Below are 13314 nucleotides of genomic sequence, written 5' to 3' on the forward strand. Positions count from 1 at the left end.
TTCCGAGGCTCCATCATCATGAATTCATGACCATGGATGTAAAGAAGCGGACCGGTTAAATCAACAGTTCATTCAGATGATGACGAGATTGCTCAACCTAATCAGACTATGCTCATAGAATTTTGACATTTCCCAGTACGCCGTGTCCTTTTTCTTTCATTCTCATTACTCTATCAATTTATATTTAATTTGTGGATGATCATATAACATTCGATAATCTCATATATAAAAAAGTGTAGACAAACTAGAGTTTTGGCTGCGAAAAACTCCATGTAAAACTCCATGTAAAACAGCATTTTTGCTGCGAAAAAGCCCCAATGAAAATCAGGTTGGGACCACCCCCTAAAAACTTCAGTTGTGATTTTTGCGGAACTAAAAATGATTTTAGAAATTTTCATTGGCATCGTGGACCCCGGGCAGCACCTAGCGATGATGCAATGGATCATGACCTAATCGTGCTTTCACAATCGTAACTCAAAAACTTATAAAATTTTGAACCAATCCTTTTTTAAGCTCGCTTTAAGCTAATTTTTTAGCGATCCCATGGACCAAACACACCCTTACATAGTAAGGTTAACGGCTAGATACTTGATCGTCTCTTGCACCAACCCTACTATAAAAACGTGAGCAAGATACAGAACGTGACAAATTCCAAGTCAGAAAATGTTCTGGGGCTCCATCATCATGAATTCGTGACCATGGATGTAAAGAAGCAGACCGGTTAAACCAACAGTTCATTCAGATGATGACGAGATTGCTTGACATAATCAGACTATGCTCGTAGAATTTGACATTTCCCAGTTTCTTTCATTCTCATTACTCTATCCATTTTATATTTAATTTATGGATGATCATATAACATTCGATGATCTCGTATGTAAAAAAGTGTAGACAAACTAGAGTTTTGTGCTCTATCTACTCGGTGTAGTTATAACCCAGTACCGGTAGTATCGAAATTTAATTTAACATGTGTAAGAATTTGTAACTTTATTGATCTGGTGATAAAATTTGAAAAGAAACAATTTGATTGGAACCGACGTACGTGCGTAAATATGAGTGGATCAATCAAAATATCTAAATTTGATACCGAGAAAAATGGAACAATCAAAGTTGGTGTCCAAGATTTCTTTTCGAGATTTCTCTTTTTTGCTCGTCACAGGGAGGCATAGACAGTTTCATCCAAAAAAAAAAAAATCCACAGCCACAGACCTGGGTGGACCGCAGGATCCATGATGGACGGCTGGTAGCGCCTCCCTGACTAACAACTGCTGCCAAGTCAGTCAGTCACGCACTCCTCCGGTCCACCCCCTTCCCCTTGTTTGTTTCAGTTTCAGATCTCGACTCGACCAGCAGTAGTCGCCGGCGAGGGGTAAGGGCGGACGGACCACCGGACGCGATGCCGCCGTCCCTCCAAACCCTGACCACCCCCACCCTCCTCCTCCTTCTCCTCACCGCGACTGCCGTTTCATGCTCTGCCTTGCCGCCGGAGGACGGCATCCGGATCCTCTCTGCCGAGAAAAGGGTATGCTTCTTTTCCTTCTTGCCGGTGGATATCCTCTTTTCCCCTTCCTCAAATCTGGCATGCCGGTTGCTTGCTTGTGAAGCGGATCACTAGTACTGCTGTCCCTTTTATTAGCTTTCGAGATTACGCAAACCTGGATGCTTTTCGTCTTCATCTTGAGTAGATATGCATAGTTACAATTATCGATCGAAATCCTGCGCTGTAACGATCCGATTGACTTAGATCGGGGGAAGCTGTAATTATCGCTGTAATTCAGGGTTTAAGAGATAGAGGTCGATTCCCTGCTAAAACCCTTATATCCGTGGCAAATCTCTTCCTCTCAATTCATCATGCTATTTTTTATTCTGATATACAAATTCCAATTGCCTGCAGATCGACCTCACTGGTTCCATTGTCAAAGTCTATCTAACACTGAAGGTAATACCTTAATGGTCCTTTTCCTGAATTGCCAGTTAGTGATTCTCCTTCGTTTATACTCACAGCACATCATTACCTTCCTTCCAGGTCGAGAATGCTCCCGCTGCCTCTGATGCATCTCAAGTTCTTATCGCCTTCACGCCCACAGAGGCTCAACATCTCGCTATTGTCAAGGCCACAAGAGCAGAGGGGAAGCGCAAGAAGAAGACATATGCGCCCCTCTCGGTTGAAGCCTCTGATCTTGCCACCACCGCCCTGAATGGCGCTCGCCTCTACTCTGTTCTGCTGGGCGCTCCTCTGAAACCTGGCGAGGCAACCACTATCGAAGTGTTATATGTGCTGACACACTCTTTAGAGCCCTTTCCTGCTGAGATTAGCCAGTCAGAGTCCCAGCTGGTTTACTTCCGTGACAGTGCGGTGCTTCTCTCGCCCTACCATGTTCTGGAGCAGGTTACCTACATCAAGACGCCGAGCAATAGGATTGAGTCCTTCACGAGGGTCGATCCTACCAGTCGTGCTGGTACTGAAGTGAAATATGGCACATATAAAAACCAGGCGCCAAACTCATATTTGCCAATCCTTGTGCACTATGAGAATAACCGTCCTTTTGCTGTTGTTGAGGAGCTTGTACGCAAGGTGGAGATTTCTCATTGGGGAAATGTCCAAATCACTGAACATTATAAACTGAAGCATGGTGGCGCTCGGCACAAAGGAGTCTTTTCAAGGTTATATTCTTTACACCTTAATTTCTTCAGCTTTTATGGTTCTAAAAAAAGGCCTCGGCACGAAACAAATGTGACTACAAAATTCTTAGATGTGAAAAGTGCTTTTGGCTGTTAGATTGGCATGTCGGTGAGAACCATTTCAATTTTTGAGTTTGGGATGCTTACCCTTACACCATCTTGTCAAATGACCTATCTGATCATTGTCCACTTCTGCCAACAATATAGGTGTAGTAATGACAAAATAAAATAATATATGGGCTGGTACCCTCGGCACTGCTTTGCTAGGTCTATGTTTTTGTTAGTTAATGATAGTTAATTTAGTATGGACATGAATATTTGAACCTGTATGAAGTTAGGTATAAGCAACTCATTAGATCAACTTAGTTAAATGCTTCATGGTTACTCATTTAGGACTTTCTTGCTAGGCTTGAGTACCAGTCTAGGCCATCTATCAGTGGAGCGTCATCATTCAAGAATCTTCTTGCAAGGCTGCCTCCACGGGTTCATTCCGTTTACTATCGTGATGAGATTGGTAACATCTCCACATCTCATCTGCGCATCGGTTCCCTCAAGGTACAGGATATTTTTGCACAAGCATAGGATTTCAATCAATTGCTATTCTAGTTGGTAGCATATCTTGTGAAAATCAGTGTTGGAAACTTGAAAATCCTTCAAAAATCATATCTAGAAGTTTTTGAAAATCTTGAAACTGTACCTTCTATAGATGATGTTATCATATGATGCCATGCTAAATTTTAGGTCTAAACCCCTTTGTGAGATACAAAAATCACAAATGTCAACCACATAAGCACAAAAGGTGCATTTTGTCCTTCTAAACCATGGATTTATCATTTTTGCATGTGGCTGGCATTTATGATATTTGCATCTCTCCATTGTGGAGTTTGAGCTTGAAATTTTCTATGTCATCAAATTGTACCCTTATTTATAGATGGTGAGTTTTTCAATATTTTTGAAAACTTCTAGAGTTTTAAACACTTAGCCAGTTTTCACCGGATATGCTCCCATTCTAGTTAGTAGAGTCAAAGATATCCTTTATTTTACTTCAATGTAAAATTGTTTACTAAAGCTTTTTTTTGTAATTCAGTCGGAACTAGAAATTGAGCCCAGATATCCATTATTTGGTGGCTGGCACTGCACATTCACCATTGGCTATGGGCTGCCATTGGAAGATTTTCTCTTTGAGTCAGAAGATGGTCGGCGTTACATCAACCTTACTTTTGGTTGCCCTCTATTGGATACTGTGGTTGACGATCTTACAATTAAAGTAAGTATTTATTTGCCCTCGATAGGCTACTGTGGTTGACAATCTTACGTTTAAATTAAGTCTGCTCAAGGTCTATATTTTCTGATGAAGCACCTTTCGTACTAATGGTACACGTGGCCTAATTAAGAAACACATATTGGTAGCATCTGCACATGCTAGTGTAAATGCAATCTCTGGCATCAACCTTTTCCTTTTATTTTCTAGGTTGATCACCATGTTCCTTGCATAGTTCAGCTTTTTATCTGAGACTAGGTAAACAATAAATGTGATTCTTGAGAAATAGACCAGACTGCTGCCTGTTTGAAGGAGTGTAGAACTGCAGATGAAATATAGAGAGTTGTTCTTCCTGCTATTCACATTTATAGCAGAACCTTCTCAAACCGTTTAATGTCGCAGGTTGTCCTTCCTGAAGGATCAAAAAATCCACAGCCTGTAGTTCCTTTTGTGACAGAGAAACATCTTGAGGTAATCCCATCTTTCCTTCCTAACATTAAGCATGTCTCCTCCCCTTATATCAGAATTTTACATTTTTGGATCTAAACTGGTGGCATACACCTATGAATTTAGAAGAACTACGATTGATAGATAAAGTTTAATCTCAGCTGAACCATTGCAAGTTTACGCTTTTATTGTTCAGTGGTATCAGTTAACTTCTGGTAGGGCTGTGGCAACATGTGCGTCCTGATTTAGTTTCAATCATGAGCTGTGCATATTTCCCCTGAGTCCTAGAACTTTGTATTTCACTATGCCAGCTTGTATTTTTCCATCTATTTTGCAAAAGAAGTGTGCTCTGAGCATCTATTTTGCAAATGGAACAGTTCCTTTCTCAAGTTTTGGTAATGAAAGATTATCCTGTGATTATGACACTAGCTACTGATGCAGACTAGTTATTCATACCTTGATGTTGTTGGAAGGACAACGGTGGTACTGAAAAAGAAAAATGTTGTAGGAGAGCACAACGTTCCTTTCCAGGTACTTGTAACAATCCGATGAAGCCTTGTTAGTTACTACCACACCTTCGAACCACACATCTTTTGTTTCTAATCTGTGGAACATTCTGGCACTTTTAGGTGTACTATGAGTTCAATCCGATCTTCATGCTGGCGGAGCCGTTGATGCTAGTATCTGCAGTGTTGCTGTTCTTTGTCGCCTGCATTGCCTATCTTCACATGGATCTTTCCATCGGAAAATCATCATAGGCCTCCATTCACAGTATTTTTGAATTTTTGAACCACTTGTTCTACTAACTGCGGATTGATGAATCATTGGCACATTAGTTGTACTATGTACCCTTCTCAATGGAGGAGGATGAAGTTTTGTGGCTGCTGCTGCTGTAGGAATGAGATGATATACCTCTTGACAACTTCACTGCTTAAAAAACGTGAGTTCCTGCTTGTGGCCCGTTGACCCAGCAAAGCGGACAGTGTCGCTGCAATGCGTGCTGCTGGCCTGTTATCGCTACGAATCAAGTAATCAACAGGTGTATTTTGAGCTGTTGCCCATCTCAGCTCACTTGTGGGAGCTTATGTTCATCCATCTGGTTTTCTCACCGTCTCTCCCGTCTCCTCCGACGCCCCATGAATCCATGATGCAGTCCCTCAATAGCCCGATCTGGCAGTGAGGGGCTTGGTTTGAATCCAGGATGTGAGGATGCCATGGGGTCGCTGAGCTTGGGAGCGGCTAAACAGCTTCAGAGGTCGTCATTTAATAATTAATATAATAATAAGTGTGCATATTTTATGTTCAAATCTTAACGTTATGAAATAGTATAGGCAAGTACTTCCAATTATCTCAATTAGTTAGGTTTTTCCGTAGCAAAGCATGAGTGTTCTGCTAGTATACTCGATAAATGCGGGTTTTGATTCCCCTTCAGGCGTGTGTTTGGTTTGGGGGTGGATGTGGGTTGGAACGAGTTCGACCCCTATTAACCCCCGTTTGGTTGGAAATGTAGTGGGTTGGGTTCGTCCCCCATAGGGAATATTCCCCGTAGACGTGGGTCCAATGCTGGGGAGAAGGAGGGGCGGCGGTAGGGAACAGCCATCCGGTGGAGGAGAGGGGCGGCCGACGGCGCAAAGAGAGGGAGGAGAGGGGAGGGGCGACGCCGTGGAGGCCGGCGCGGGTGGAGGCGGTGCCCAAGGGAGCTCGGGCTCCGCCTAGGGAGCTCCGGCGGCCGGGGCGGGAGGTGTTGGAGGAGGTGGGATCCAATGTAATGGTGTTAAAATGATATCCATCCCAATCCTCTTAACTCCTTCAATCAAACAAAAAATTGGGTCCAACCCATCCCTGCAATCAAACAAGAGATGGGTCAAACCCAGCTCAGAAAAGTGGGTCGGCTCTGATCGAACCCACATCGTTCCAAAACCAAAATGCAAGTTTAATTCTGAAACCTTAATTCTGAAACCTCGACGATCACGAGATTTGAGCAAACTTGCATTTTTTTTAACGATATAAAGGGATGCAATGTTGCACGAAAACGTAAGTTAGTCATGACTCATGAGCTTTTGAAAAATGTTTTTGGAGGGGTAGTCCGAGACGTGGACATGCAAAAAAAAAAAGAAGGGAAAAAAATTGTAGAGGCTGATGTTCTCTTGAGCCTTGAGGGCGCGATTTGCAAAAAAATAAAAAAAAATAAAAAATATGCCATTTGTTGAGAGTGGGATTTGAACCCACGCCCTTTCGGACCAGAACCTTAATCTGGCGCCTTAGACCAACTCGGCCATCTCAACATGGTGCTGGATAAAATAAAATCTAAGTATTGTTCAATATAGGACAGGTCCTGGACTAGACTGCTGCAGCTCCTCTTCCACCGCGGTCGGTTGAGTTGCAAACCATCGGCTTCCCCCCTTCCCGCAGCCAGGCACCCGACCCGGATGGCCGTTGCAAACCCTAGCAATGCGATACACTGATTAGCTTCCTCCTTCCCTCGCCTGGGTTTGTGCGTGATCTCTCTCTCTCCCCCAGCGCGCGGACAGCCAGGCGGATAGGGGCGGGATGGTTTCCAACAAGGAGCGGGCACGCCGCGCCATTGACGCCATGACGGCCCTGGGATTCTCCAAGAAAGAGTCCACCCCCGTCCTCAGGAGTCTCCTCAAGCTCTTTGACAACAGCTGGGAGCCCATCGAGGACGAGTGCTACCGCGCCCTCGCCGACGCCATCCTCGACAGCCGCGACCGCCCCAAGGTATTCGTCTTGCCCAAATGGAAGAGACAGAAAGAAAAAAAAATGTTTTTTTTTTGGTATTATTATGGGATCAAAGATGGGCCAAAAAGGCCCTCTTTTGTTTACTACTCTGTTCCTGCCAGACTAATTTAAATGGCTTACTGATGCTTCATCACTTGCCGCTGCTTGGGTGCAGGAGCCGGAGCATGGTAGCCACCATGCAAGAATGGTTGCGCCGGAGGAAGATCACCACCAGCCTTCTACTTCCCTTATCGTCTATGGCCATCCCCGTGACTTGGATAGTGAGATAGAGGCACCTCGCATCAAGAGGCCTAGAACCAACTCTAATAATTTCTCAGCAGATCACTGTATTGATCCTCAGTTGTCCCCGCCATCTTCTGTTACTGCACAAGAGAGGGCAAGGCAGATGATGGATGAAGATTTCCAACATGCTGTCTTCTTGAGAGAGCCTAAGCCTGAGCCTGATATAGATGTTGCACAGAGCCTTCATGATGCTCAAGTTGGCATTGTTTCCCATCCGTTCAACACCAGCTCCTCAGGTGCTGCAGATCCTCTAGCATCGCGTCCATCCGTTCAAAATCAAACAGAGATTTCAGGTTTGCATGCAGCATTCTAATCGATTATTCTGTCAGTATTTGTGCTAGAAAATAATAGGTCATGGAGATGTTCATGTTTCATATGTAGATCACGTTTTTTCACCTTTGGTGTTTGTTCCATTGAGTTCTCGATGCACAGGGAAATTAGTTTGTTGTGTTGAGCAATCAATCTGGTTGTCGAACTAGTACTTATTCAGTTATTCTTGCTGTTTTTTCTATGATACTGTGACTAGTTTCCTTATTCTGATGAGAATCTGCTAAACCTTATATATATAGGTAATAAAGGCAGGCCAGTTCAGCATTGTAGAACAAGGACATCATCCACTTCCTTTGTTGAACGCACGGGCAGCATGGGGAAGCAACCTCAAAATCGGGAAAGTTTGTCCGATCACACAGCTGTGATGCACAACACTGGGACAGGATCTGCAGATGAACGTACACAAGAAGCACCTTACTTGCACACTGTTGTAGCATCATCCACTATGGGTGATGTCAAGATGTCAATAGAATGCAACATAGACCCATCGAAGTTCTGCATGCCCAGTTTAGAAGAAGTTTTCAGGATGGTTGAGGATAAATGCCTTCACTCATACAAGAGTCTCCCACCAAATTTTTCCGTTAGCAGCCTGATCAATGAGATATGCCAATGTGTAGCACAACTGGCCAATGGCAGTACTGCAGAATATAATGTACAATCAGATTCTTTTGATAATGGCAGAAACTCGCAAAAGGAGTCAATGATGAGTGGTGCTGCACTCATGAAACCAATTGCTTCCATGAATAGCGGAGGCATGAAATATAAATCTGTAGAAGATTCATTGGTTTTAGAAACTTCAGAGAATGGACAAGAATATTCAACAGTTCCTCAGCATCTGGCACTTTCTCAAGTAAGGTGTACCCACGATGTGTCTGATATATCAAAGGGAGAAGAAAAGGTAAGGATATCAGTGGTGAACGAATTTGGCAGCGAGAAATGTCCACCTTCCTTTTATTATATACAAAGAAACCTTGTTTCCCCGAAGGCCTATGACAACATCTCTGCTGCCGGAATTGGTGACGAGGACAGTTGTGCTGACTGCTTCGGCAACTGCTTGTCTGCCCCTATACCATGTGCCTGTGCAAGAGAAACTGGGGGTGAATTTGCATATACACCAGGAGGTTTGGTTAAGACAACGTTCCTTGATGAGTGTTTCTCTATGAATTTATTCCCAGAAAAACATCATAAGTTCTTCTGTAAACCACTGGAGAGGCCCAGGAATGAAGCTCTACCAGAGCCTAGCAGACGCCATCTTGTTAGGAAGGTTATCAGGGAATGCTGGAGTAAATGTGGTTGTAACATGCAATGCGGTAACCGTGTGGTTCAACGTGGTATAGCTTGCAACCTGCAGGTAACATCTAATGCTTCTGTAAACTTATGTTGATGAATATTTATGTGGCTTGCCATGAATGGCTGTCATTTATTTCATGAGAATTATACAGCTAATTACAACAATTTACCTGAAATTGGATAGATCAGTGCATATAGAGTTCCTGGCAACTGTTATTGGATTTTCAGATAATTAGTGCATAGGATATCCTTCTCATTCTGGCCTCCCCTGTACCTTAAAATATGTTTGGAATACACTACAGCCCTTTGCTTGTTTGAGACTTTGAACAAAAGGTGTTGCTTCGCAAAATCATGTTAGCTTGGTGCTGAGGAATTGTCAGGCACCATTCATAGATTTTCAGACATGGTATTTGTTAAACTGAACATCAGCTCAACCCTTTCAGTAACATGAAAACACAATGGTACTTGTACTGTAAATTTACACTCATTGACTGAAAAATAAACACATTCTAGGAACACTTAGCTGAACCTGATTTGGTTGAAGAGGTGTCAGATTTGAATGTACAAACCTGTATGTAAATACAGTTTGAGCACCAAACCTGCCAAGAAAGACAAAGGCACAATCAATACCAAAAGGGGGAATTTCCATCCAGCGAGAATACGTTGGCCTGCGACGGGATCCCGGCGACAAACACAGATGGCAGCCTAACATTAGGACCCGATGGAGTCGACGGCGGCTTGATGATGAGATCCTTTTGATCGCACGTCGGCTTGGCTAGGATGATTGTTCCAGTCACGACCAACGAGCACAGTGGAGGGGTAGGGGTTGCTGTTGGTAGCATAGACATGCGAGGGGGGGGGGGGGGGGGGGGGGGGGGCAACGGCTTGGTGTCAGTTACGCATTCCATTCGTGACCAGCGACAACGGCAGAGGTGTTAGGGTTCCTGGTGGCTGTGGTTGAACTAGGAGGAGAGAGGCGCACGAGATGCGAATGATGCGGGTGACACAGGGATGGGAGCTGCAGCTTTGGGCGAAATGGACCTGAGATTCCATGAGGGTTTAGACGTGCCTGGGCCTGTTTGTCGCCACATCATTTTTACGAGCAAATGTGGACAGAGTGGGAGTGAAATACATGAAGATTTGGGTGGTTTAGGCTTTAGGGTTCCGTCCTAAATTGGAACTGTAAATAAGAAGAAATCTTTTGCACTTGAATGGATATAATAAAAAAACTGCAGCCAACCTAAGGCAGCATTGCAAATAAGAAGAAACAGATACCCAGGTTTGCGTGGAAGAGGACTCGAACTTGGGTGGCAGGGTGTGTGCACCCACACCTCCCACCAACTGAGCTTAGTTCCTTCTTGGTCCTCTAATAGTTTTCCTTTATTTTTCTTCCGCAGTGTTCAGGTATTATTGATGCTGGTTGGTTGAATTGCTGCTAATTACTTTCTTTCTTTTTTTTGCCCAGGTGTTTTTCACACAAGAAGGGAAGGGTTGGTTGAATTGCTGCTAATTACTTTCTTTCTTTTTTTTGCCCAGGTGTTTTTCACACAAGAAGGGAAGGGTTGGGGTCTACGCACACTTGATGAACTTCCAAAAGGAGCTTTTGTCTGTGAATATGTTGGCGAGTTGCTAACAAATACGGAGCTCCGTGAAAAGACATCTCAAAAAGCGTGCAAGGCTGGGTATACGTACCCGGTGGACTTGGATGCTGATTGTGATTCAGAGGGGGTGTTGAAGGACAAAGAGGCTTTATGCCTGGATGCAACATTTTATGGGAATGTTGGGAGATTCATCAACCACAGGTGTGCTCTGACTGTTCCCAATCTGTCCTTGTTACTCTATTATTTTTTTAAAAAAAATGATAGCAGAGATGAGTCTTCCCCTTTTCTTTTCTTATGGTCGTAATACTCCATCACATAGATGCTACGATGCAAATTTAGTTGAGATCCCTGTTGAAGTGGAGACCCCTCATCATCACTATTACCATGTAAGTTCTTAAATTCTAAACTGCTGTGTCCATACCACGCCTTTGAAAATGTACAGCATAGGCATACCATGCTGATGTTTTTTATATTTTCTTTTTTCTTTTTTGTTAATTGAAGCTTGCACTTTTCACAAACAAGAAGGTGGAGGCATTTGAGGAGCTCACATGGGTAAGGCTTGTGTAGTTTCTTAATATTAAATATTAACTTCTGTTCATATATTCAAAGATGTGTATTTCTCAAGATAAATGTGACTGTCAAAATCAAAGGCTGCAGATGCTGTGAGCCTGTGATAATAATTTTTTCCCCATATTTTAAGTTTTTGCTCTTGACAAAGGCTAGGGACTTCTCTTGCAATTTCTGCTTGCCTATATTTATTTTGAGGGTTCTGTAATGTTTATCCCATGGGCAATGGCTTTGTTAGACATTCTTTTGTGTGGTTGCAATGGTAAACCCTAAACCCAAATTCACAAGTCCTCTTCGCAGTGCTATACAAATACCAGATTTTTCTAGTTTATTCTCTCTTTTTAGCTAAATCATATTTGCGGCAAGCTTTGTTGGTTGCATTTTCAGTGCCATGCTATGCAGTTTATTGGATCAGCCTAGGATGCACTCTCTCCTATCCTTGGTGGCTTGACCGATCAAAACTAATCTTGCTTGTTTCAGGATTATGGCATCGATTTTGATGGTGATAAACATCGTGGCGGAACATTTCAATGCCTGTGCGGAAGCAGATACTGCCGCGGCAGGAAGGGTCGTAGTATGTTCTCCTTCTGCTTGGTCCCAGAACCATTCTTTTTGAGTGAATTCTTGCCGGGCTACAGATTCTACTTTTCATTGTGCAAGCGTTCTAAGATGGTTCTTTCAAATGACTGCAGGGAACCGAGGAAAAGCTGCTGCAAAATAAGCTGGGGTTGATGCGAAGCATGGCTGTTTAGGTTAGCGAGCAATCTAGTCAGTTGTAGCTTAGCAAGCCGGAATTTTGTATGGTCATAATTGATGTTGGAGGGATGTTTTTGGCTTGCGCGCGCGCGTCTGAGACAAAGCGTTGCTCATAGGTTAGATGCATCATTTAGCCGAATGAAACTGCTGAACTTTTAATCTCGCCCGGCGGTTTGAATTTGTTTTCGAGTTGGGGGCTGGAAACGGAGGCCCACGACATCTTCACAGGGCTATTCTTCTGTAGTCAGTTTAGTTGTGAGTTTTTTGCATAATCGGGGGTGTTTTAGCAAAATTTATTGACGACAGCGTTTTTTTTAAAAAATCATAACAAAGAATAAGTTAGGGAAAAAAAACTGTGAAGATGTGGTGGGCGGATCACGGCGGATCAGGTCCAATCAGGGGTCTCCCACATGCCGATGGTCATGGGCTTTCGCCGACGGCACTCGCCGGCGCGCCACACGTGTCCTCCTGTGTGTGGGGCGTGCGCTGTCCGGGCCCGCTAATATGTATGAATCTATAAAAGTCACAACAATATACGATTTGTAACGGGGAAAGTAGTCTACTGCACGGGTGAGCCATATCTGATGACAATTCAATCATTTCCCAAACGTCACAGCGTCAGTGCTTAATCCGGATAAATCCAACCCAAAAGATTACACTTTTCGTCCCTTTTCTCCTCTCCCAGAGTCTCATGCGTTAGCTACTTGATGGCCTAACTTTGCCATGCATGCCAATTCCATAACATATCCGAACAAATATGTACAGTTTCCCACTTCATCATCTCCAGTGCTATTTCTTTTTCCTAATTAAATAATGTAATGGCCTGCGAAGGTGCCTACACAGGTGGAATGCACGTAGCAATCCGCAAAAGGAACTGGGCGTATCGAGCTCGAGATGAGAGCAAGGGTGCTTATTTTTATTTTGTAGTCCTTAGATATAGACTAATTACAAAACCTATTGTACAGTGGAGATTAATTCGCGAGACGAATCTATTAAGCCTAATTAGTTCATGATTTGACAATGTGCTGCTACAGTAACCATTTGCTAATGATGGATTAATTAGGCTTAATAGATTCGTCTCGTGAATTAGCCTCCATCTGTGTAATTAGTTTTATAATTAACTCATATTTAATGCTCCTAATTAACCTCCGAAGATTCGATGTGATGTGGACCTAAACTTTAATTCAAGATCCAAACATCTCTAATCAATTCGCTTGCCCATCCCGGTCGCTGTCCCAGTGATCTGCCAGGTCAAACCATTTAAAACGAGCTGATCTCGCCGAAAGGGCCACCGCGGCTGCCTTTACCGCCAAGCCATTGCGCGAGCACGAGCCTGCA

At 43.5% G+C, this 13314-nt stretch overlaps 2 protein-coding genes and 1 non-coding gene across 3 annotated transcripts; 2 read left to right on the forward strand and 1 right to left on the reverse strand.

The window, feature by feature from the left end:
• Positions 1-1286: 1286 nt before the first annotated feature.
• Positions 1287-5312, forward strand: LOC117845393 (dolichyl-diphosphooligosaccharide--protein glycosyltransferase subunit 1B). The gene is made up of 8 exons (XM_034726421.2): positions 1287-1522; positions 1895-1939; positions 2027-2664; positions 3090-3237; positions 3770-3949; positions 4346-4414; positions 4832-4921; positions 5020-5312. Exons 1-8 carry the CDS (start codon positions 1397-1399, stop codon positions 5146-5148), a joined length of 1425 nt encoding a protein of 474 aa, XP_034582312.1. The 5' UTR covers positions 1287-1396; the 3' UTR covers positions 5149-5312.
• A 1282-nt stretch (positions 5313-6594) lies between these two features.
• On the reverse strand, positions 6595-6675 carry TRNAL-AAG (transfer RNA leucine (anticodon AAG)). The gene has a single exon. It is a non-coding gene; the product is annotated as a tRNA-Leu (tRNA).
• A 67-nt stretch (positions 6676-6742) lies between these two features.
• Positions 6743-12223, forward strand: LOC117845646 (histone-lysine N-methyltransferase SUVR4). Its single transcript, XM_034726709.2, has 8 exons — positions 6743-7129; positions 7305-7725; positions 8002-9113; positions 10589-10854; positions 10973-11039; positions 11155-11205; positions 11701-11794; positions 11913-12223. Exons 1-8 carry the CDS (start codon positions 6941-6943, stop codon positions 11939-11941), a joined length of 2229 nt encoding a protein of 742 aa, XP_034582600.1. The 5' UTR covers positions 6743-6940; the 3' UTR covers positions 11942-12223.
• The last annotated feature ends 1091 nt before the right edge of the window (positions 12224-13314 follow it).

The sequence above is a fragment of the Setaria viridis genome, chromosome 2, assembly GCF_005286985.2.
Source record: "Setaria viridis chromosome 2, Setaria_viridis_v4.0, whole genome shotgun sequence".
Taxonomy (NCBI): domain Eukaryota; kingdom Viridiplantae; phylum Streptophyta; class Magnoliopsida; order Poales; family Poaceae; genus Setaria; species Setaria viridis.

Coding starts and splice junctions, on each gene's coding strand:
- LOC117845393 (XM_034726421.2), top strand. CDS start 1,397: ATGCCGCCGTCCCTCCAAACCCTGACCACCCCCACCCTCCTCCTCCTT. Junction 1,940..2,026: donor AAGTCTATCTAACACTGAAG/GTAATACCTTAA, acceptor CCTTCCTTCCAG/GTCGAGAATGCTCCCGCTGC. Junction 4,415..4,831: donor TGACAGAGAAACATCTTGAG/GTAATCCCATCT, acceptor CTACTGATGCAG/ACTAGTTATTCATACCTTGA.
- LOC117845646 (XM_034726709.2), top strand. CDS start 6,941: ATGGTTTCCAACAAGGAGCGGGCACGCCGCGCCATTGACGCCATGACG. Junction 10,855..10,972: donor GGGAGATTCATCAACCACAG/GTGTGCTCTGAC, acceptor TCCATCACATAG/ATGCTACGATGCAAATTTAG. Junction 11,040..11,154: donor CTCATCATCACTATTACCAT/GTAAGTTCTTAA, acceptor TGTTAATTGAAG/CTTGCACTTTTCACAAACAA.